The 26,199-nt window shown below is 45.4% G+C and overlaps 1 protein-coding gene across 1 annotated transcript; it reads left to right on the forward strand.

The window, feature by feature from the left end:
* Nucleotides 1–22,644: 22,644 nt before the first annotated feature.
* Nucleotides 22,645–25,992, forward strand: LOC128873708 (achaete-scute complex protein T3-like). The gene is made up of 2 exons (XM_054117469.1): nt 22,645–23,607; nt 25,240–25,992. Exon 1 carries the CDS (start codon nt 22,645–22,647, stop codon nt 23,554–23,556), a length of 912 nt encoding a protein of 303 aa, XP_053973444.1. The 3' UTR covers nt 23,557–23,607; nt 25,240–25,992.
* Nucleotides 25,993–26,199: the final 207 nt, after the last annotated feature.

A 26,199-nucleotide genomic window follows, 5' to 3' on the forward strand; every position in this document is an offset into this window, starting at 1 on the left:
CCCGAAGGCGTACAGCCATCGAGGAGCTGCCTCGAGAACTTGCGCGAATAACCAAGTAACTTTATTCCAGCCACCGTGTGTTTACTCTTCCATTTTCACCGAAAACACGTGCCGCTACGAACAAAACATTTCGATTCACGTTAAGTCGCGATTTACTTTCATTGGTAAAAGAATGGTACATTTTGTTAACCGGTGTGCTGACTAGAGTTGGTAATTATTTTCATGTTAATTATTATTTATGATTTTACGATTCATTTGAAATTCAACGTGTACCATACAAGTAGATAATACTTGTGTGGAATTTCGGCAAAGTATCGTATATGAATGGGCAAACGATGAAAAAGAGAGACAATTTACGACGGTGATAGGTGTGTAGTACAGGCGAAAGAGAAACGTTTGCGCAGGCAGATAAGAGGAAAAAGTCCCCCATACGTTTAGATGGCGCGTGGCAAGGTGTCACCGTAGCCACCTTGGGCTTAGGATGGGGAGAAAGAAAGATAAGAGCGGAAGGGAAGATGTAGTCTAACGGCGAGTGATGTATTTGATCCATGTTTTATACGGTTTACGTGAATCTATGTGTACTCGTCTCGGTTGTATTTAAAAATAGTCCAACGATTTTCCATCCCATGGCAAACATTTCAACACCGCGCTGCCGGTAAACGTAACACATTACTATTTACAGATAATATTTCCAAAGAATCGATATTTTCTTGTTAGATATCGATAATGCGTGCGTGGGTGTACTAGCAAGAACGTGTTTCTTATTCCTGATGCATCCACTAACAAGGACAGCGTGACGGAGCGCCAGTTGCCAGTTGCCAATTGCCAGTTTCCAGTTGCCAGTTGCCAGTTGCCAGTTGCCAGTTGCCAGTTGCCAGTTTCCAGTTGCACAGCTTGCGCAGTCGCACTGCGTGTGGGATTTACTAATTTGTGGAAGGACTGGAATGGCACGAGACCTCTATCGGGGATCCTGTCACGAATATCCGATGGCATCGCGTGTGTACGCGATAGCCGTTGTCTGTGCAGAGATGGGCCGGTCATATACTCATCGACAAACCTCGGGACTGAAATTTCAATTTCACAAGAGCGCAGGGTTGCCTGTTTAGAACGCGACCTCCGCGTTTGGGATTCAAAGCAGATTTTTCGAACGCAACCCTACGCTCGTGCTCGCATCCCATGTATTTCTTTCCTTTTCTTATTTCTGTTCCTGCCGGTACTTTAATAACCTCGAATTTGATTTAAAAACGTGTATTTTTGATGACTGCATAAACTTTCAGCGGAAAAACAATCAAGAGTTTTCTACCAACGTGTCGAACGCAAGTTGTTTAATATTAGAAGCGTTGTATGCACATACAACATGGTAGAGCCCTTTTCCCTGAACGTAGGAGGCGTGCGCAACACAACAGGCTCGACTAAAAAACGGGGAGAAGTGACGAAATCTTTTAGCGGCTTCCAACCAGTATTCAACTGAAAAATCTTCCGATTCGACAACGACGAAGTGTATACTCTATTTTTACGAGATAGCTCCGACAGATAGCACCGTTTCCTGCGGTCGGTAGAAATGAACAGAGACGCGCTTACGGCTGAACAAACGGTGAGAAGAAGAGGTTACAGGTAGGTACACGGTGAACAGAGGAAAAGAAGATGGAAGGCCGAAGGTTCCAGATAAAACGAGGAAAGAAAAGGAAAGGAAAGGAAAGAGCCGAGCAGGAAAGTTAACAACGAGCCGATTCAACGACGTAGCCATGCCACTTACACCTTCTTCCATGTCCCTTCCTTGCTATGCGTTCAATCTCCCCGGGACCTCGCACTTTTTTTTCCTTTTTTGAACAAACACCGCGTTGGTATCTACACCCCCACTATTAGAACAGCAAGTTGCGCGAAACGAACGCGATAGCACGTGCCTTTCCGCTTACGTTTCGTATAACCGATGTTATACTCTGCTCCAAAGGATCATAAGGAACGTCTCGGGCGTAGCAGAGAAATTAACGGAAAATGGAAATGTGGAGCCATGTAGGACTCGCGTCATCGATAAATAACGGATCATCTTGAGAGGAGTTGGACAGTTATCCACAATCAGACAAAATGCCATAGGAAATTAGTTGAAAAGGAGTTTTGAGTAGTTAATGCGCGTGATGTGTGTATGTTCAACTCTGAAGCAACGTTGGCTTAGGCGTCGGCGTCGCGTCGCGTAGCCAACTTTGAACGTTTCAGCGTTCCACCTTAGCGATCCGATCGGTTTCTCGCGCAAACTGATATTTATGGTACCCTCATGGTATCGATGCTTGTACATTACAGTGGAGAGTGCGTGAGCGCAAACCATAATCTATCCAGCATGGTTTCGCTTTGGTACGTGAGAAGTAATTGAAGGGTGTCCGTACTTTTGCACGGGTCAGCCGTGTTAACGAGTCCTCGGCCAAATATTAAAGATCGTTCCTGAGCTGCTCGAGACATGAAATTGAACGTTCGTTTTCGACGACCTTGACACATTAGCTCGTTTGCACGTCAGGGGCGCAGTTTCCAGCCATACTTGAGATGAGTAATTGCATATAGCGCAAAACCGTACCGTTACTTTCTTCGCTCTTTCCTCGTTACTTTTATTACCTTTTATTATCTTTTTATTACTAGTAAGTGAAATGTTACCGTCGGCGTCGTGTCGTGTCGTGTCGTGTCGTGTCGGGTCGGGTATAACGCAAAAGTAGAATACTTGCAACGTAAAAATAAACACGCGGCTAACAATTGAATGCACATCGAAGAAGAAATATGTGTAGAATTTCTTCTCATAGTACCTACATTAACCGAATTTTATACAATCGTTGACAAACTACTCGTTATTATTTCTGATTAGGATTTTTCTCATTTCTAGTAGAGAGTAGAAACGTAGATTTAAACGAATAAACATCGGACAGAGAATTTCAAATCGAGTCACGGTCATGGTTCGCAACCCGTGTAAATGGTACAGTAACATTCGGTAATTTTCAAACGAAGCAAAGGTTTCGGAGTCACGGATCAACAATTTTCGTTTACGTACTTGTTCTCGGTGCACTTTTTTTCCGTAGAGTCGTTTCGATCGAACGATTTCAACGTGATTCCGATCGTCGATTCCGAATGTATACGGAGAGGGTAAATCCAGAACCCCCGCGGATGATGATTTTACGGTCTAACGATTTGCCGATACTCGCTTCAATCGTCCTTTACCGGAACCAGAATAAACCTTCTTCCCTCGGAAAAGTGATTTTGCTGCGAGGCATTCTTGTTGGTCTTCTCCTGAAAAGAACCAAAACGATTGAAACTTGGAACATGATTAAAGATGATTAAAAAAATACAAAGAATATTAGATTTAAGTTATTTGGCTTGGTACACGTAATGTTATTTTATGGTAGGATGCAATGGAATAATAATTTTGAACATATGTACGATAATAGAAATGTTCGAGGAACAATTTCCCTCCAGACCTTTCAACCGGAGGTTTTTAAATCGCCTGTAAATATAATCGGGAAATTATTACCTACCGTTCCGTTTTTTAGGTATCCGTCTGATTTCCATAATACATTGGAGCACTCTGATCGAAGCAGTGAACGGATACCAAAATTATTGTTATTATCGACGGCGGGGCACGCGTTTCTTGGCGAGGCGTTCACGTTCGTGACTCGTGCAAGTGCTTAAGTGCTTAAGCGTTCGAGCGGCACGGTCACCTGCCTTCACGCTGGAATGACTTGTAAATCACTCCACCAAAACTAGGGTACGTGCCGCCACGGGAGACAAAGAAGAAACTCGAAAAAAGGAGGGAAAGACTGACACTTAATCGAGACAAAACAATACCAGACAAGGCTATTCAGCTTTTGTTGCCTTCATTCCGCGCCTCGATACTCGATACTCGATACTCGATACTCGATACAGTTTTCTTGGCGCGATTTCTTTAACGAGATAAACATTTCATAAAATTACTTAATATTCAAATGCATAAAGATCTCTCGTTCTCCGTAGAGGAGACTCGCAGCTCCAGTTGAAATAATATTACCGACCTTCGCCGCCTCAAACAAAAAGAAAAACAAACAAAAAGAAAAACAAACGAAAAGGAAAAGGACAAAATCTCTTTGTACCTCGGTCGACACCACGCGAAATCTTTCCACTTTTATCTCGATTACTTAACGGCAAAGAAGTTAATTACGTGTTTCGCGTCTGGCAACCAACATGTACATGCCAGCGTCGTATTTTTAATTAATTAAGGGTTCATGCACATGTCATAAAAGTCTCCATTCAAGGGGAACAAAGAGTCATTTACAGATCGTCCTTGACACTGCAAGGCGGAATTGTATTTTCGTAACTATACGACTCTCGTTGCAGAGTCCGGTTCTCCATTCGCGATTCTTTTGTCGGTGCACCAAGTCGAAGCACGCGTGCTGCACGTGGCTTGTTGCAAACGTGACTCGGTCAGCGTTTCGTCTTATATTTAGTTAACCGGCTTATTTTGCCTCTGTCGCACCCTGAAAAACAAAACTGTTACGCTCTCCGGGCTTGAAATTGCATCCATCCACTCGACGAGTTTCACCTAAATCTCATTTAACGAAATTTTCTATCATGATCCCGAAGTTTATCCTAGTTTTATTTGCTCGCGATAGACGAATGAGTTGGATACGTTTCGTACTCGCAGAATTCGTTTCGCGAACAATTTGCCCTCCTACGAAACAATGCAAAAGTTTGGCATCAGATGGCAAACCCGCCGAAGCAGAGCATCGTGGACCATCTGGTGGTCCACCCTGACATACGGCAAGCATCCAACGTATAAGCGTACGAAAAAAAGTCCAAAACCCGATACTCCCAACATAAGCCTATTGGAATTTTAAGACAACTAACGTCGGCAAAAGGGAGACAGCTTTATGTAGGATAATCCCGATGGAAGGAAGTAAAAACAGAGTAGGTGTGTTGATAAACAGTACCACGGCATTCGTACTAAGAATCAGAACTCGTTCTATTTTGGTAGCTCTTAAACGTTCCACTCTTAAGTCTTGTCATAAAACTCGAGAAAATAACATCAACGCAAATTAGATTGTATTGTTAGGGCCGACTCGTAACATCTTTTAAACAAATATTGTATATCGCGTGTTTCTGCTACTTTGGTCGCGCTCTATCACGGTAGGTGAACGTTATTCCTTGGAATCGCTTGAACCTCCGACCGCGACTGATCGCGAGTTGGCTATCATCAAAGGTGTCCAGAATGTGAGGCGAGTGTCTATTAAAAGGCAGCCAATTTCTATCGTTGGGATAGATAATAATAGCTGCGTAGTCGTGAGTTACGCCATAAAATCATCCGTAAACCGCAACGGTTTTATTCTCGTGCCTGGCCAACCTTTTTCTTCAGTCTTTTTAGCGCTGGACTATGTTATTCACCTCTTCTTCGCGCCCAGAAAGATCGTAAACGGCATAAACGTTCGCCTTTTCTTCTTCTTCTTCTTCTTCTTCTTCTTCTTATCCTTGCTGTTGGCAGTAGGTACTCGCCTCGAAGTACCTTTTGCGAGCAACACCATCTTCTATGCCGAGAATGGCGCCTCGATATTCGTTTGCGGTAAGCAACTATTATTGTTTGCTCTCGCGAAACGATAGACGAGCATGTCGCATTTCTTTGCGCATGTAAACATCTCGATGACATGTGGCTAGCGGTCAGACGATTCTGTATATATGTCTCGTTCCTATTCCATAACGAACGGTTCTGCCAGCATTAGATGTATGTATTTGTATGTATGTATGTCCATTTCACTGGAAACGTATGTATATTGCAAATAGTTTGGATAGAATTGGTCGGTTCTGGTAACCACGTGGTTCAATCGTCGAGTTCCTTTGCGAGAAAGTACCATATGGCGTAGATGACGACGTCGCGGACATTGTCGTCGTTATCGTCGTTGTTTTCGTTGTTTTCGTTGTTGTTATTGCCAGGTTCCCTCTCATTGTCAGTCGGAAATTACGCGATGCGGTCTCATGCGAACATGTTTAAGGGAGTTTTTTTCTCATTGAAAGGGTACGCGGAACTACGTCGGTGAGCAACGACCGCGAGGGTGGACGAGGTTTTATGCGTGCCAGACTGTGCCGCGCAACCGAAAATGCGTGGGAATAAAGTGGTTGGTTACGATATATCATTATATCGTGTTTTCTGTTTCGTTCGTTACGTCAAAGAAAACACTGGGGGTTTACCGGTTGCATTCCAAACATGAATCATCGAATATAATGGGTTATGGCACAAAAACACGACAACGTCCAATCGACGCCAACGTACAATGAAACTATTCTAGTCCGAAAGGTGTTGTCGAAAATTTACTATACGGAATTAGCTGTTAAATTGTTAGTTTCAACGGTTATTAAATCAAATTTACTCGGTAAGTAACCATAAGCAACAGATGAAAATGTTAGCGGTCGAAATAAATGTAGAAAATTCACCTGGCTTCCGCATCTAACACCTCGAGTGTGTTTAATTTGAAATTGAAACGGTATGCAAGAAATTGAGAGAACGGAAACTCGCCGACGAAAGGAACTACCCGCAAAGCAGGATTATCCTGTTTTGACATGTACACAGTTGGTGGTACCGCGTTTCTCATGCGGAATCAGGAAAACGCAGCATCTGTTGGCTACGCGTCTCTTTTTCCCTCCTGCGAGCCTTTTCTTCCCGAGAATCGAGGTCCTCGTAACTCACGGTGGACAGTTTCCGAAAGAGTTGTGCGGGTACGAATGGTCGAGGAATGGGCAAGCCCGAGAACACAAAACACAGAACACAGAAAAGGGTGGTCGCGTGCCCGCATCACCTGCGCTATGCAAAAATCGCTGGAAAACTCGAAAAAAGCCTTCGATCTGGTTTCGCAGCTGTCGAATCGTCTAGATGTCTTATTCAAATAGTCGTGGGTCGGTGTCGGTCGGTCGCGGTCGGGTCGGTTGGATACCAGAGAAAGACGAGGAACGCGGGAAAGGGATGATTTCAGGTTTTCAAGGGCTGCTACGTTTCCCAGCCCCAGCCGAGGATGGATGGTAAAAGGGTTGAAGGTTCGAATGGAAGCATTATCGACGATTATGCGTTATCCGTATTCAAGAAAAGGATCGTAGGTGTAGAAGCAAATTCACGTATGGGTGCCGTACATCTGCCGCGATCGTTACTTTGAGTTTTTCTCTTTGGAAGTGGCGATTGTGGTGGCCAACGTCTCTTCTCTTCGTAGCAGCTTGCGTGCATGCAGACGTGTATCGTATCGAGACGCGACGCCGACGCCCGCAGTTTATTTCTCGATGACCTTTAGCCTTGCCGCTCGAACGCTCAACAATTTTCATCGACGAGAGCTCGTCCTTTTCGTTACGCGCGCCACGTTTCTTTGGACGTTGTGAATTGTAGAAAAATGGTATAGAACGTGGCTAAGACACTGACACTGACACTGCCACTGACATTGCCACTGACACTGACACCGACACCGACACCGACACCGACACCGAGGAGTAGCACGCGTGCAAGCATGCGTAGAGCCAGGTAAGGTGGTCAAGAGTGTAACAGCGCGTGCGGGGGTGGCCAGGTGCGTACTCCCGCATAAGTGATTGCTGGTAGAACGAGGGTGGGTAGGAAAAAAATATGATTACCGATACACGATTGGACGTTGACATAAGTGTGCGCGGTGATAAAAGCAGATCAAACAAGGCAAGGATGATAATAGACTCGAGAATCGATAAATGATTAACCGAACGTACAGTTTTATCCACTCGTAGGATTCCTCTGGCCTAACTGATTCGTTTACGTCTTCGAATATCTATCAATTATATATAGATAATTATGTATTAGTGGTATTGGTAATCCTGCGGGTCATAGTCCGTTGAAATATTAATTAGGTGGATACGCAGAGATGCAATCATGTTTGCGTTCGCAACTTTTCAGTCGAAACGGAAAGAGTGTCTCGGCTCGGCTGTTGGCTCCTGCGCCGAGGGCGCAGGACGTAACTATCGTTGTCGATCAAAGGGTGTTTGAAGTGATTACGGGGGTGTACGTATCGACATTATCTTTCATGGGGTTGTCGAGCGGCTGGTCGTTGGTCGACTATATCGATCTTACACGGGAATAAATAGTTGCGTATCGTGGGATAGACAACCACCTGCGGAGGGCAGGTGATGTCAGACATAATCAGAACGGGGCGGCAATCTGCGCCACCCTCTCCACGTTCTTGACGCGACGCGACGTTTGTTTCTCTCGTCCGTCGCAATGTGCGTCGGTGATTGATCGCGAGTAAGTACACGAGGGAGATGCGATTTCTACACCGTACCTAAATGATACGGTTTTAACGTAAAGTTGCAATCATTTTGAATGATTTTAGTAGCGTATTTGTGATTGAAGAAAGGTTGGACCTCGGTTTCGGTAGCCACGAGCCACGATACGATGTGCGCGTGCCCATCACAGAATCGATAGGCAGGCAGCCTGCTATAATAATGCTGCGAGAAATGGGGAAATCCGTGAAGATGGCAGACTAGCGGTAGACGCCGTTAGACCGGTCCTCGATAAAAACCAAGCGGCTCGGACATTCGAACATGGAGGATCGTGCGTGCGTGCCTCGGCAGTTGGGTGCCACATTCACTGGGTTAGTACTGTCGATCGTAGCGGCCGCGGCCGCAGCCGCGGCGTAGCCGAGTCTCTTTAGCGTTGCTCCTTCTTCCTTTTCCCTCTCGTACTATTTCTTCATTTTGATCATGCGGGTCTGGTGTCGGCACACCGTAGCTACGAGACCGTACGACTCGTAGTCGTACCCATTGGCCTACACAAGCGCGTTGGCCTGCAACCTGCTTCGCTTCTCTCTTCTCTTCCTCCCTTTCATCTTCCTCTTGGTCGGCTATAAACGCAGCTTGTGTCCATTGCAATGGCGCATCTCTCGATCTACCCAGGATCGTTATCCTTTAATCCTTTGATCCTTTGATCTTTGCGGCTCGGACGTGTCAGTCGAAGATACAGCTGAAACCAAGAGGGACACATGGAACGCGTGAGTTTGGCGCGTGCTTCGACGCTACGTGTTTCTTACTTACTATAACTTTTGGCGAAACATTCGCGAAACTGCTGCTATTCGACAAGCCTTGACAACGTAGCAACGCAGAAATCTCTTGTACCAGAAGAAATTGTATTCGAGTGAACGATATAAAATAATTATATTTTACTTATACGAAAAGGTAATTTATTTGAAAATTCGGTGGCAAGGATTCGGTATTGTAAATTATTATTCTACCGCTATGCACACCTACAATTTAGCAAACGAATCTTTTCCAAGCCCGCGAATCTTCGTTTCGAGCATTATCACCGGTATAAGAAGAACCGACAGATAGACCGACTAGTTAACGACGCGCGTCTTGTTTTACGCGACAGGTACCTACTCGTGACTTTTCTCTTTCTTCGTTGGATGATTTTTCGTGATGAGTAGATTTTTCGTGGGCATAGGGGCAGTCGAGCAGTCAAACAGTCGAGCCATCCAAGAAGGCAGGCAGCCAGTCAAGTTAGGCGCTATGGATGATCGTGTTCGAGGATCCGAGTGACCCGACACCGTGCGCCTACGGCAGGTGCTTGCCTCTTGCAGCCTTCCTTGCTGGTGCCGGCTCTTCTCGTACGTTTAATACCGCCTCGGTAAGAGCCCGACCCAAAAGAAGTACCCCAGCATCTGCCTTTCTCTCTTTCTCTCCGAACGGCCGCGCGAGTTCGAAATCGTCGGAGGTTCGACCGAGCGAGGGAGAGGATCGGAGCCACGCGCCAACCATCCCCTCCACATAACCGCTTCCCCTTTCGTGGCCCTTGTTCGCGTCCGCCGCGCCGCGCCGCGCGCCACACCGAAGAACTCGTTAATTGCTCGCTTGACTGCTCGGCTAAGGTCCCACAACACGCAACTAACGAATATGCGGGTCAATTTCTCTCGCAGAATTTCATATAGGTACATACATATGTCAAGATTTGCCAACAAATATTCCTAATACAAGAAAAGCATACTGCAGACGGCGGAGCTGTTCCATTCCGTTTTCACAACGGAAGTATCTCTAACACAGTCTGTATTCTTCCTCTCCTTTCAGCGTTTTTTTCATCTAGCATATCTGGACGCGGGCAACGTTTCGCGACGAAAAGGACGTGTAGTGGCTGGCCAGGTTGAAATCGGGGGAGAAGCACCGACAAAAAGCTCAGCCACCGAGCACAATGACAGCCCACTCGAGCATTATTTTCACTTCCATCCATTCAAGCATTGAACTACCTCCGGAATCGCTATTCCTTCACTTGGAATCGGCTTTTATTATAACTATATAGCGATATACCAGCACGTACATGACATCGTACCCTTTGGCAAACCCTTACGTCTCGGTACGCACAAAGTCTTTCCGTTATTATTCACATTGATAAATGATTGCTGCTGTGTCGCGGTGAACAATACTCGAGAGTATGGCCCGCCGACGCCGACGCCGACGCCGACGCCGACGCCGACGCTGTTTGCGGTTACCGTGGTGGCATGGTCGCGAGACGTGTTGGATCGAGTCGGTTTGTTCGAAAGAACAGGTGCAAATTTTTGTTAAATATATCGAGTTATTCGATAATAATATATTTTTCATTGTCCCATAAAATATGAAATTTCCAAAATTTCAACGTGACATTGTTTATTAGTCGGAGGTAGGTACACATATAAATATCCGAATATGCTTAATCGCTCGTTGCGCCACTCGTCGAAGGCAGGTGTAAAATAAATTTCATGGCGTTTCGTCGTTAAGAACAAATAGACAGAATGCGAGCCTGCATGTGTGCATAAGTTATTTATAACGTTTGGTAACTTGAGGACATACAATCCGTTTGAAGGCATGTCCTACATTGAAGAAAAGAAGAAGCAGTAAAATGTAGGTAATATCATACCCATGGTAACAGATATTTTATTAAAAAATTTCAATGCTCGGGCGTATCGAAATGCGTCAGCAACAGCACACAGGTTGCGCATTATTCATCCCAGCGAGTAACCGTATAACGCGATCTCTACACGGCGTCTTGGTGTACGATTCTGCGTATTCTGCTTTTGGAACATCTGGTAATGTACGTTCATAACACGACGTGTACGAAATACACACGTACGTGCATAAATCAAGGATTAAAGTATCGCCGACGCGAAATTTCCTCGAGAGCAACTTGTAAATAAATTTTCAGCCCACTTAATCCTTCGGCTCATGCTGCAACGCCGCGCCGCGCGCCGTGGCCGCGACCGCGTGCGGCGCGTGTTGAACCGTTTTACCGTGAAAACGTGGAAAAAGGAAGAGTTCGATGCGGTGATAATGAGCAACTCGCCCGGGACATCACAGCTGCGCGATCTACTGTACGAGATGTCCTTGAAACGTGACGCACTCGTAACCATAGTTCGGCACAGAAATGGACAACTTGAACTTGGAATTGGTTAACGGTTGAGTTCACCACCGATCTGCTATAACAGATGCCATGGATAATTACTTCTTATTAACCCATTAGCTTACATTCGTTAACCGGTTGACACAATCTTGGAAGAATATAACACGTATACGGTTCGCCTGGCCGTGATCCAAGTGTATCTGCGGTGATAAGGGTGTAGCATCTTTTAAGATTGCCGAGTCGAAAGACATCGGCTCCGTTATCGTACTCTTTTATACGTATAGATATCCGTAACATTTACTAGATACGATACTAGAAAAACTCGTATCGAAAGGTAACGAGAGATAATCTATTCTAATTGAGAATAAATTGATTATCATCTCGAGAAGCGATACAAAGACAAAAAAAAAGGGCAAATACAGCTCGACGCCGTCGCGACGTCGTAATGCAGAGTCAGCTGCCCCGCGTTAAACCTGTTTATAGAATATTTTCTACGAAAAAAGATCGATCGCTCTGCACGCGTAAACATATTACGCTTATTTTTGTACAGTTAACGTTTAATAGCTGACGCGGTAGTGTCTTGTAGACCTAATAGTATATTATTTGAAAAATATTAATATCCTATGCTGTCCTATCCACGCTTTGCGGAACGAATAAAGTTTAAGATCAAGAGTTCTTAAACAAATTTTACCTGTAATAATAAACGCGAAAACGATCATTACAAGAAGCACGCCGTGTCGTAAAGTTTCGTTAATTCGATTAGGTACAAGTGTAACCCGCTGTTAATGTCCGAATTGGATGGAGTCCGAGCGCCGCAGGACAAGAACGGAATCTACGAGCTTTACTAATTATCTCGCAACCTCGCGAAGATATAGAAGAAAATGTACGAGTAAAGAGAAGAGTTTATCGTCGGCTATACCAAAGCCGACTTTTCACAATGACTAATGGAGCTCGATAAAACGAAATATTTTTCGGCGGCATTCCTATGACGTTCAGGTTTGAGTGTACGATAACACGTAAATACTAATACCTTCGTCCAACGTTTCAACCTTAATTAAACGTTAGTTGATTCAACGTTAAACGACGAAAACTACACCTGGTGTATATCGTTATTACCAAAATTTTGCAGGATATTACAAAACACATCATGCTGTGCGTCGGATGACTGGTGTTAATTAAGCCAACGTTATGAAAAACGGTTGCAAGGAATGGTGTGGCCCATCGCATTTGGCGCGGCGATACAACGCCCTAAGACGCGGGCAAGTGAAACAGGGGATAGAATACCATAATTTACTTGGTTTGTAATAAAATATCGGTAAATTGTTGTATCCAGAGTAATATATGCCGGAGTGGAAGTATTCGGAGCGGAGCGGCTCGGCGCTGCACTTCGAAACGCGGGAAAGTTCGATGACGAAGTTTCGCGTTAATGAGTGTTGGCGCGCGCCACGGTATCAGCGCGGCAGGCAGGCAGGCAGGCAGGCAGGCAGGCAGTCAGGCAGTCAGGCAGGCAAGCAGGTAGGCAGGCAGGCAGGCAGGCAGGCGCACGAGCGTCAAAAGAGGACACAGGAAAGACAAAGAAGGTAGGCAAAGTAAGGAGAAAGAACGAAGTCATGCCCTCTCGCGCTCTCGCGGACGCATACGAGAGGAACGAAACGGCAGCTGCAGCTGCGCCGCTGCCACGCGCCCTCCGCCGCTCGCTTGGTTCTCTTCGGATACCATTTCACAGGTCCGCTCCGCGACGTTAGTCTCTTCTCTCCTCTCCTCTCCACTCCTCTCCTCTCCACTCCTCTCCTCTCCTCTTTTCCATTCGCCGGTGTCTCCTTTTCCTCCCTACTTTGTCCACCCTGCGGCCTTTCCTTCTCGTGTTGAGAGCGCCACCCGTCTTTGCCCGTCCTTGTCCATGAACGCGGTGATACGCACGCACGTATACTTTCGCAGGATGGGTCGTGCGACCAAGAGGACCACCGGACTCGTCACCTGCACCTCGCCAGTCTCCCAACGGTCCTACGACCACCGTCGACACCTTGCCTAACTTCTTCGGGCACGAGGTGGGGGCTACCAGCAAAATCTGGAGATTGATATCGATTCGACGATAGCGGCATACCGATAATGGATTAGGGGTTGAGAGCTGATCAGGTTCGGTTACAATAGGCACGTTACTATTCGCAAATCAAACGTTTTACATTTGTTTAAGTAAGAATCTGTTCCAGTTCTGGTCCAGCATTTCCAGGCCTCCACTCGAGTGTCTTTGAAACTCGCTCAAAGCCGGGGTCTGATGTAACGCGCGCGCGACAGTAAATGAGCTCCTCAGCCGCAGACAGGTGCAGGCTCATCGAACAAAGATGAATTCTGATGGACGATGTTTCTTTCCCGCGTGCGTGCCCGATCGCGATCAGAAAGGAACACGCGTCCGTATTCCTTTACCCGACAAGAAATAGTGAAAATACGCGTGATTCAGATGTTTGTAAATAGTATGTCTGTATCTACAAACGTTTACGAATGACGAAACGTTGCGGTACGATACATGTCTTGTACATGTTGGAAATACGACTAGTTAGGCGTTGCCTGAGGACTCGGGCACCTTCGGCTCCACCTTGTCGGTCGTCGAAATAAAATCACGGTTTGTTTGCTGAAATTTCGTTTCGTATTTATAATATTTGGGAATCTAAATCTCAAACGAGTTATTTTTAAATTTGGAGTATCACGCGTAGATCAGGCGCGAAATCGAAACGTATCCGCGAACAGAACGTTTCAGTATGGCAGCTGCCCGTCGTAATTGGTACCCTCGGAGGCCCGCATCTTCAAACAGTCGACGTGTATTCCGAATCGAAGATAAAAAGTCATGTCAGAAAAGGGGAGGGGGCAGAGTCACGCGTCTTACTCTATCTCCGCCAATTACAGTTCATGAAAATCGAGGGAGACAATTGATGGACGTAGATACTCGGCTACTTGGCTAGTTAGAGCTAATTGTAAGTGGCGCGCGAAACGCGTTAACGGGCAATTACGCATACTTCCGAACCAATTTATAAATCTTGATTGAAATGCATTTAATATCGGCGGTTAACCGAACGAACCGCATCATTGTCTATTCATATTTTAATGCGGAAAAGCGGTTGCGGTTGGGAGGTGTTAAAAACGTCGATAATCCCGATGAGTAATAACGAAGAACAAACCTCGATGGGGCGAAGGGAGCCGTGCCAAAAAGGGACATCAGGTTGAAAGAGAAGGTGAGGGTAGGTTAAGTGCGAACCGAGTTAAGTGAAAGGGAACAACGAAAGTAGGAAAGGAACGAGAAGAGGAAGGAGTGGACGGAAAGATTTTCAAGATAACAGCGGTATAGTCCCCGAGGTTCTTAGCGCCGATATATCGTTAATTACACCTCGACCGATCGTAATTATCCCCTTCCAGATAATGAGTCGATTACCAAAGATGGGAACGAACGAAAAAACGACGACTTTTGTCGCGCCGTGCTGCGCCGCGGTCGCTATCATTTCGTCATCTTTGGCCAAACCAAAAAGGTGTGCTCTTCTTTTAGTCCTACTCTATTTACATACGAAACTCGTAAGATAACGTTGTTTACCCTTTACGCGATACTATAATAATACAAACATTTTTCACAATCCGTCAATTTATTTGAGCGTGTCTTCGTGAAGGTAACCTGTTTTATTATCCCAGCAAACCTTGCAAATTTTTGGTTTCTAACATTTTTGTTCCTGTGCACTGTGCAACCACTTGAGTAGTCCAACTTGAAAAGTACTTTAATTCAGTTTTGATTTTTTCGCAAACTTATAACCAGCTGTTGTTGCTCTCCGCGTACGAGATGCTGATATATTTACGTATGCGTATACGTATATGTACAGGGTTGGTGTAGAAGCGGACCACCTCGGCCCATTAGCATCAAGAAACGGATTACGTTGAATTACCTTTGAAACTGATTTGCATCTGTAATCTAAATATGCTGCGGTTATCTGCAACGCCGACACAAGCAATCAGTGACAATCGTACCACCGACGATTTCACTTTTTCCAGATCAGAGATGGGTATTGGGTAGATCCGTATCTAGATAACGAGTAGCAGGTTTAAAAGAAGAAAAAGAATCCAAGGAACATACGATAGGTATATGTATACGAATGTATAAGAAGAGACAGAAACAAAGTAGTAGGAGGACACGTAAGAAAATGAAACTTGAAATTTATAAATAAGACGAGAGTGTACAATGAAGAGATGAAAAGAAATCGAATTGGAAAAGTGCCTCGAGATTTCGAGAAATGATATATCGTTTAATTGTCAATTACTATCGAGACACCCTGTACTTAATTATCTTAAGCCACGCATACCGGACAAGTCATTTGGCAGAGGTATCAAAAAGAAGAATGTTATTTAAAGGTTTTATAATAACGCACGATAGGTGTATCCACGAGACGATGTAAGAGACTGGCGAGGCAAGGTCGTAGGTCATCAGCGAAACAACAAAGTATACGGATTGTGTGTGCGAGTCCTTGTGCGAGAGACCTTGACACCTCGTGACTGTTTAACCTTACAGAGAAGACGTCATTACGCAGATCCGCAACGACCTTGTTGTTTTCTCTCTTTCCGATGAAAATTCAGTCTCCTCTTGGTGTAAACTTTCGCTTCACGGTTCATGATTCATGGTTCACGGTTCACGGTTCACGGTTCACGGTTCACGGTTCACGGTTCACGGTTCACGGTTCACGGTTCACGGTTCACGGTTCACGGTTCACGGTTCACGGTTCACGGTTCACGTCCATTCATTGAACAGAGATTTCCCTTAATTCTGAGCAATCAATCGACGAGCCGTATCCACTGAAAGGCTTACGTTCCGATTGCAAGGCGAACGACGGCATTCGACGGATTCCCTACCGTTACCCATATCGAAAAATTACGTATACTTGGTGGGTTAAAAATATATTTGTATATATCACGTCATCTTACTCGTCGTCAAGCTATTTACCGTAGATATTACATCTTCCAGCACGAGGAACATACCGATGAGCGACGAGTAGCGAGTACCGAAGAATAGTAGCGAATGTCTTCTTTTAATTTCGGTACCTATGTACCTGTAATTAAAGTTATCGCAAAGGTATCCGAAGTATCTGACATTTTTCGGCGGGCCCGTCAAAGGCACCACAACCGTTGACAATTTAGATAACGGTGTAAAGAAACAAGAAAAAAAAACTATACAGATTCCCCTGGTCGATGGGCGTAACTGAGATTTTTCTTCGAGGATCCCCACCAGATCGAGGATGCCCGAAATCCGGGAAGTCGTAAAGCGACCAAACAGCCTTTGCTCGAGACTCGAGAAATCTTACCGTGGTAAAATTCTGCGCGATCGATCGCGGAAAAAAGAAAAGGGCACTCGTGTGGCGAGCTTATCTGATAGTGAATTTTTATGCCGGTCGTGTATTAGCTTATAAAATCTGCCGGCAGTGCAAATATTTATCGTCGACGATTATTCCTTTCGAATGCGCTACGATTGCGTTTACATTGCGGGAGTAGTATAGAAAAGAAAGGTGACGCTAACCTAGCCTTTATCGGAATACATATTATATGTTTATTCATTGTTTAATTAAGCTGGAACAAACAAACAAATGCAAATATTAAATAGATATTAGTAGGTATACAGAAAAGAATCAGTCAAGGTCAGAAATATACAGGGTGTCCCAAAAGTCGGGGAGGAGCCGGAAATGGGAGGTAGCTGAGACGATTCTGAACAACAATTTCCTTTGCAAAAATGTCGGATGGGGCTTCGTTAAGGAGATATTAAGAGAAAACCCCGACCAATCAGAGCGCGCGTAGACCGCTCGAGCGGCCGCGGTAGCGAAGGCTACGCGCTAGGCGGCAGCGTCAATGTCCTTCGATACACGTCGAGTCACTTGTTCGCGTACAAGCTCGGCCGCCAGTGCGAACGGTCTATGCGCGCTCTGATTGGTCGGGGTTTTCGCTTAATATCTCCTTAACGAAGCCCCATCCAACATTTTTGCAAAGGAAATTGTTATTCAGAATCGTCTCAGCTACCCCCCATTTCCGGCTCCTCGCCGACTTTTGGGACACCCTGTATATTATTATACTAGGATTGACAAAGATAATCAGTAAAAGATCTCGCAAACCAAATAAATTTAGTCTCGTTCGATGCGCGTTTTCCTGACAATGAGACCGATCACGATCCCGTGCTATCGATCCGAAAGTTTCGGTGAATGGACATCGGCAGGACCAGGAGTAGCTCCGTAAAAAGGTTCAACAACGCTGAACAAACGATTCGGAGAGAAATTCAAAGATGACCGGCTCGAACTTTTGTCCAGCACGAGGCATTCCTAAGGAATACCAACCGTTGGACAGATCCTGCCAGATAGTCCTGGAAGCGTGTGCCGTCCTTCGTGACGTTGCCTTTGTTCGTTCACGTGAAAAATGACTCGGCGAATGATCCGCCACGGGGAAAAAGAGCCTCGGAATTACGTGAAGGACAGGAGGATGCCACGAGTCGTGCGATAAATCTTGGCCTGGACGAGCGTATGCGTGCACGTGCGTGTGCAGTCACTGCCGATCGATCCTTGCCACGTGACAAGACACTACGGACATTTTTATATGGTGCTGCTCAAAGATAAGGTTCCATTTCTTTGTTCACCCTTCGCGGTGATATCTCAACGCAAAATCGAATTCAAATAATGTCATCGATTTTTTCCGAGACCGTCGCGTGTCACGTCGCGGCGTCGGCGTCGGCGTCGATAGACACGACTGTTTTCGATTTTCTTCTCGAATCGGTGCTTTCAATGCTCGGCGGGCGCAATGAAAAGCATTGTTGTTCGGATGGTCCGCTAACTGACAAGGAAGGTCTTGTCAAGAACGAATCATCCGATAAATCTTTCAAGGGGAGAACTCCGTGAAACTACCGTTTATCGCGACGCGACGCCGCACCGACGCCGACGCGCCACCGGAAATACTTGCTACGCGCGTATCTTTCAAAGATCGGCCAAGATCGGAGATAAATCACCACCGTGATTCGGCTACCAAATAATAATCGAATAAAAGTTTTTACAGCTGTGCCCTTATCGAGGCTCGAGCTACAATCGCAAACAAGAAATTCTGAATTACTGTGTTTGCCAAGTTGCTTACATTACATGGTTCTAATATATGTATATTCATCGACAGTTACATCAAATGAACGCGTATAGACGAGTTATCCAGAGAATATTGTGTATCAACTGTCCTCGGCAACGATTTCTATCTTCCGCGGTACAAGGTTGAACGACTCTTGTTCGTACTAGCAAGACCAATAAAGCAAACGACTTGGAAAACATTGAAAGTTCTCGATGGATCTAATCGACATTTTCGCATGGATATCACCGTGGAAAGACCGGTGAACGGATGGCCACACAAATTCTGGTCTCGCGTGATTCCCGGAAAAGACGGTCCCAGTGATAAGCATGCGCGAAGCATTAAAAACGACAACCCTACAGCTGAAAATTTCGTGACGTGTCCAGGATCATTAATCAGCGTAACGTTACGCTCGCTGTCGATGAAGCCGTAAAACCGTACTCGTTTTGCACTTACGATAAACAGACGTTGTAGTTGTACCAGTGTTCGAGCAGTCGCATACGGTCAGAAATAGCCGAGTATCGCGAGGAATTTGGTGAACCTGCGACAGCATATGCGATGTACGTTGGTGCTTTACCGATATCTGTACCTGTACCTGTCAACGTTCCTAGGACGCATTTACGAAAGCGCCATATGTGTGCCGTTTAGGTTACGGGTAGCAACCCTACACGATCCAATCCTTTGCGTGGTGGACGTAATACATGCATAAATTCTCTCTCACTCTCTCTCGCTCGATCACCATAGCTAAAGAGGTACCTGTGCATTATAGTACAACATATGTCAGCCGGTAGTGGAATGCCAACACGTGGAAATCGATATTCCCAAGGTGGACATGCACACTCGACGTATTGCGTTTACCGTATCTCGTTCTGAACTTCCACCCTTCCATGGGTTCTCGATTTATTAACGGTTAATGTATTTTTTACGAAATCTCCGTTATTCAAACTAATCAGCGAGCAGTGAAAAAATAACGGTTCAATCCCCTTGGATCAAAGTTAAGAATGATGTTAAGTATAGTAGTATCGTATAGTATAAAGCCCGCAGCAAAAATCGATATCATATATAACGCAGAAGCACAGAAGAGTAACGTAATTCAAAGGTTAAAAAAGAAAATTCAAGTTGGTTAGCCCTTTGGTATCGCTCAGCTCGCCACTGAGAGCGGTAATTAATTTCACGATAATTAGCGACGAGATGGCCACGGATGGCTAGCTAGCTGGGACGCTGGGACGCTGGGCTTCGAGGATATAATTATGAAATACACTTCTTAGTCAAAGGTTCAAGGTAATAAGGTTATTATCAGAGTTGTGGAAAATTTACTTCTGTCCTTTCCTTTCTTCTTCTCCTTTGTCCTGTTCTACGGAGATGGATTTATTAAACGGTGAAACTTGTAGTCCTCGATCTTGTAATACTTGGCTCTATACTTTTTAGCCATGATGCTAGAATTGAATGAAACGAGTTCGAGGGGAAAAGGTTATGAAAATTAACGATTGGTGTATATAGCGAGAGAAGCTCTACGAACGATAATAATGGCGATACCTGCAACTTGTGGCCGAGAATTTGTCGCACGGCAAGAATTCGTACGAACAAAGAATCCTCGACCGACTCGTAAATCTTCGGTCGGGACTCCTGCGCATCGCAGTTATGATCCTTGAGCAAGGAACAGCGATTCGAAGGAAGAAGGACTCCTCGTAAGAGGACAGGGTAAACTACCTGCGGGTAATTGACCCCGAGAAAGAAGCGTGCTTTAAAACACGCCACTGTTCTACTTTTCACATTTACACGCAGCAGTGCAGTTAACATAAATGACCGACTTTTTTTCTTCGAATAAGAAATGACAAGTAAAAAGAAGGTGTAACCGATGAAGTAACGTCGGCATATCTATTCAATTTTATAATTTTCGAAATGAGAATTATGCAAAACGTGCAACGTATCTATTTGATCGTGTGGCTAGATCTAGTTAGTGTCGGCATCGGCCATAGACAAGCGTCGCAGCTAAGATTACAAATTTTCCAAAAGCGTGAAAGCATTCGTTATCCGTCGAAATCCAACGTTGGACAATGTTCGGGCGTCGGATATTTATCACAGACTCCTCGCGTGCTCCATGCAGAGGAAGAACGTCCAGTGGCCCTCGAGTGCCCCTTACGCACCGCTTTTTCAGCACAGAAAAAGATAGGCATGCATAGACGGAAAGAGAAAGATAAGGAAAAAGAAATAGAAAAAAAAAGGAGAGAGATGGAACGCCGGTAAAAGAGAAAAAAGGAGAAAAGAACAGGGCATATACCTGTTCCACGCGTGAGCACGTACACGGTTACACACGGGTGCACGGATGTAGATCCACGCGCGTTTGCCCGCGCGCACATCCTCCCCATACACGCTCCCTTCAAGCACGCGTGCGCCCTGGTACACGCACGCACGCACGCACGCACGCACGCACGCGCTTCGTACGGAGCGGATAAAACCAAGCTATTGGTGGGGAGAGAGTCGATGGATGGGGATCGGCGCGCGCCATGAACCGATGGTGGGGAGAACGGCTCACGTCTTACACCCCCTGCCCTCTTCCACAACGCTGATGGGCCCATGACGCTGCTGCCCCCAACTTCCCTGCCACTATATACATACTTGGGCCCACATATCCTTCGTATCCCCTTACTCCTCCGACGATCCCAACCTTCTTCGCTGCGTAACTTCTCCTCTTCTTCTTCTTCTTCTTCTTCTTCTTCCTCCTCTTCTTCTTCTTACTTCTATCTTCTTACTTCGCATCTTCTTCTTTACTCGAGCGTGGTCTCTTTTCATCGCAATGTCGGCGCATACGCGTGTCTCTCTCAGCCGACATGCTCGATCTCTGGACCAGCTTTTCTTTCTCCCGGTAACTGTTCAAATTTCGATCCCCGAGACACCGGACAACTCGGTGGGGATTTGGACCCTTCTTACGTATGTAGCAGTGTCTCTCACGCGTGCACAAATTTCTGAGGTTCGTTGCAAGGTGATTTCAAATTCCGGAGCACGCGCGTGGTGTACTAGGGTGATGTTTTCGTTTACGATTATTACTGTAACGGTATTCTAACGAAATTTTTGTTTTCGTATCCAAATTTCTTAATTAGATTACATGAATTTTAACTTTTACTCGATACACTTGATAAACGTGAAAAATACTTGGAGTCGATGGGATAGAATTCATCGTGTATCGACAGTATCTACAATACATACTAGCTTTCTACAGAATACTTGGTTATATTTGCAAATACGTTCGAGTAGCACAGTCTACGTTATTCTGTTTCCGCAGTGGTGTTAATGAATAAGATCTTGATATAAACTTACTTCAACGTAGATGTACATCAGACGCATGCAAGATGCAACGTCCATATATCTATAGTATGTATATTTTGAATCGAAGCCGGCATGGCACGTTGCGGCGCGGAGCGGAGCGGCGCACGAGCCTATGCAATTTCCAAGAAACGAGAACCACGAGTTAAGTTATCGCGTCGATAACGACGAAGGTTATCATCTTTAAATATCGGAATCGGCAAATAGATTCCAACTGGCACGCAAAAGCACGAGGGCAATTCACGAAGATGAGAATCTCGGGCGTTGTAGGGCCTTTGGAACGGTAGTGGTGGGGACGTACAGGGGTATGAGGCGCTGCAAGCCGGTAGGGGGAGACGATGGGGGTTTAGGGCCCGAGATCGAGTATGGGGCCCCATGGAGGGGATAGGCGCGTGCCCGCCCTGGCTATATAAGGCCTCGAACCCTTCTTTGCAAGGCATTTCGGGAGCCAGGTCCGTACCATCAGCATCGAGGGTGCGGTTTAGTTTTTCACTTTTCCGACTCGTCCAACAACTGGTCTCGAGCCGGAGGCGGAGCTTCGATTTTCGTTTCTCAGATTCGTTTAAGGGATCGCGTGGTATTGTATTGTAGTTAACGAAGGTGTCGCGGCAGGAGGGAAATCGTCCAAGAGGGTTAAACGATCGGCGTCGTGATCGTCGTCGTGGTAGTAATCGGACCGCGACCTGGTACTGGTACTGGTACTGGTACTGGTACTGGTACTTGGATACATCGAGGATTCCATTCACTCGAAGGTCATCTGGCACGCGCTGCCGCACACTCCTGCTCACCTAGTGGGGCGGGGTGGGGTGGGGGGTGGGGGCGCGGGAGGGAATCGGATCAGTGATATGACCTTAGTGAGATCGAAGGAAGGGAACGTATTGCCCATCATGTTGAGCGTGCAGCAACAGCATCATCACCATAATCTCCATGGTTCTACCGCAACCAGTGCGCAAACCCATCGCGGCAACGTGATTGTTTCCACGAGCAGTATACCGAGCAATGACATCAAGACGATGCAGCAACACGGTTGCAAACGATCCAAGATTTACGGGCAACCGACCGGACCGTATGGCACGGTTCCCCATCAGCCAGCTTCCGTAGCAAGAAGAAATGCCCGTGAACGGAATCGTGTGAAACAGGTGAACAATGGATTCGCGACTCTGAGGCAACATATACCTCAAAGCGTGGCGCAGGCTCTCGGAGGAAGTACAGCCGGCACGCACGGTGGATCCAGAGCTGGTAGTAAAAAGTTATCGAAAGTCGAAACGCTCAGGATGGCGGTCGAATATATAAGAAGTCTTCAGCGTCTGTTGGACGAGCACGACGGTGGCTCGGATCTTACCAATGTATCTTCGCCAACCTCGTCGCCGCCTTCCTCGACTTCCTCTTCTTCGTCCACGTGTAGCTCTGGCAACGGAATCGGAGTCGAGTCCAGTCACCACTCTCCCGAGCTAAGACTTCGCGGCAACGTCAACAACGAGATTCGGCATCACAGCCCTGACTTGACAGCCCATCGACACCAACATCTCAGACAAAATCCTAGCCCAACGTTTGTGCCGGCACCATGTTCCGAAGCGTCCAGTTCCCCAACGCCGAGTTTCGTTTCCGAAGCATCCTCGGTTGGCAGTCAAGGCTACGGTGGAACCTCGGGTACTCTCTACGCGACGCATTCCGATGCTTACGATAATTACGAACCCATGAGTCCGGAAGACGAAGAATTATTAGACGTTATCTCTTGGTGGCAGCAAAGTCAATGAGAGGAGCGGGATTATACTTCGGCTCCGACTTGGTCCAGCGTTTTCTCAAAGGTTGGTGTTGCGTCAACGTTATCAGTTATCACACATTTTTTCCACATGTTATATTCTTTTACTTGGCTCTTTTCATCTCTTCATTTTCTTCATTTATTTCGTCTTAACGTACGCCTTAATATCAATTACGCTTACTATTTTTTACAATAAACAAGTGGTCTTTTTTTTGTTGTCAAACAAACTTTTGCCGGTTTCGACGATCAAGTTTAACCCAAATATTAACCGATGCCACTTTTATCTAGTACTTTTCTTTTCGTTTCGTTTCATCGTCGAAAGTTATTCCAGTTATTTAATGCTGCATTATATTAAGAAATTTTTTTCCAAAACTTTCTCACCTCCCTCGCTTTTCAACGACCGCGCCCGTAAATTTTGCCCATGAGGTAACATCCGCGTTACCGAGGAAGTTCAAAGGAGTTTCCGACCAGATTTGTGACCTTGCCCCATCACAATGGCGCGCGCGACCCCTCGCTGAAACTCCAGCCATTCAAATCGCAGACTCCATTCAGAGAGCCACCGAGTATACATTCGAGAAGCGACGCTTTTGTGCCCGATTTCTTTCACTGTGTACCAACACGCATGCCCAGCCTGTCCGTGTACGCGTGTCTCGAAACTTGTACCCTTTTATCAGCCCTCTACACCCTTCAACTTTCCGAGACGAGACATCCGATTCTCCGAGTTTCCTCCGAGCATTTTACCACCTTTCGCGACGCGACAAAACTTTCCGATATCGTCCGATATGGTACCTTAATATTTCCTTTTCACTTTCCGCGATTTCGCTTTCACCAACAATCCTCCAAGTTACTTTGCGTCGGAAACGCAAACTTAACGAACAGACTGTAATTTTGTTTCTTTTTCTTTTAAATAGATAATCTCGCGATATTCGCTTACATCGTCCAGTATCTAGAAAGTTTGGCATTTTCAAAACTACCAAAAAAGCATCGGTGAACTCTGACCTCGATACACGTAACAACGTTTTTTCGCGCCGATTTTGTTTCCCTTGCTTCGAATCTTATTCTATTTTTCGGTTCGTTATTTCCCTCCCTCTTTTTCGTCCTCTGTGTGTATGTGTGTGTGTCACACTCTCTCTCTCTCTCTTTCTCTCTCCACTTGACAAGAGACGATTTCGCCTGCTGCGTTTAACCTGAATGCATCTTTCAGGATATTTCAGTCTCCCTTTTGTGGGTTTTTGAACCGGTACGCTATTCTTTCGTCTCCATCGTGCTCTCCCCCTACCCTTCTATCCGTCTCCTTCGATTTCTTCTTTTTCGTTTCTACCCGTGGAGAGCCGTGAGTCCCTTCCAGTAAAACTGCCCTTACCTGAAATCATCCCCTGCCTCTCTCGCTTGTATACCTGTAGCGTCTCGTTGCGACCTTCGGGAGTCCCGATTTCGTCGGGAATAAATTTATAAACTGGTACTGGGTCGTCATTGCTAATGCAAATCCACGGTAACAAGAGCGTGGAAGTTGGCAGCTAAATAAAATTAAACTGGTCGTTGAAATTCGTGTCTCGTTGTTACGATAGTCGGTTAGAATAAAAGAAGATGGAAAAAGAGCAACTGGTAGTCATTATTTCTCTTTCTCGTCCAAACTCTAACTATTCGCTAACGTATGAATTTTTCTTCTCGTTTACAGGAACAGAGTCACAGGACCGATGAAAAAAAGGACCGATAGGGGACGATGAACAGCGGCTGTTCCACTAACTGTGATCTAGTCATATTAATATTAATATCGTGTACAGATGTAATTTTACCAATCGACGAAAGCGCGTCCTTTTTATTTGTAGAGATAACGATAGTCCTTTGTTCTCGAGATACTATACTTAAGAGTTTAGCGATCGACGACCACGAAGGTTTCTATTATCGATCAATTTCTAACTACATACGGAGCGCATTTTCCATTATGCTTATCGCATACAGAATGTAGGATAATGTCGTATCGACATTAGCTGCATCCTCGAAAGATTTCCAGCAGCATTCAACAGTGCCTTATAAGATTGTTTAATTATTAATCGACGAACCGTTGATTGAAGCCTATAGTTGTACGGTTCCCATCAACGCCAGCGTAAGTAATTTAATTCCGGTATCGAATATGAAACTTGGTTAAGAATTTCTTCAACTATTAAACGTTAATACTGGGAGAATCGAGTCGTTGTAAAATTCACGAATGTTAACAACGTTTGAAAGTATTTGCGACTCGATCGATACTCGCACGGACCATCTAACGATTCAAATATTTCTAGAAATTCGAACAGATACTTGAATGATGTTTCCGTGGGTCGTGAGATGCGAAAGGGTGCATTCTATAGTATTGTATTAAAACGACTTGTAACGAACGCGGTATGTAAACGTATGTGCGTATGGAACGGAATCGGTCGGATAAATTCAATTAAACGACGTTCCAACTGAAATAAATAAATATGAACGTAACTTTATCATGATAGTGCCTTTTTGTAAATACATATTGAGAAATAATTCGTTAAATATATTGGACAACGTTATCGATAGCTATCATAGTACAGTTTTATTATTTTCCCCTACTTGGAGCTCTCCAAGCTTCCAAATGCCTCGTCTACTTGGATTTGCTGTGTAAAAA

This window comes from Hylaeus volcanicus, chromosome 1 (genome assembly GCF_026283585.1).
Source record: "Hylaeus volcanicus isolate JK05 chromosome 1, UHH_iyHylVolc1.0_haploid, whole genome shotgun sequence".
Classification (NCBI taxonomy): Eukaryota; Metazoa; Arthropoda; class Insecta; order Hymenoptera; family Colletidae; genus Hylaeus; species Hylaeus volcanicus.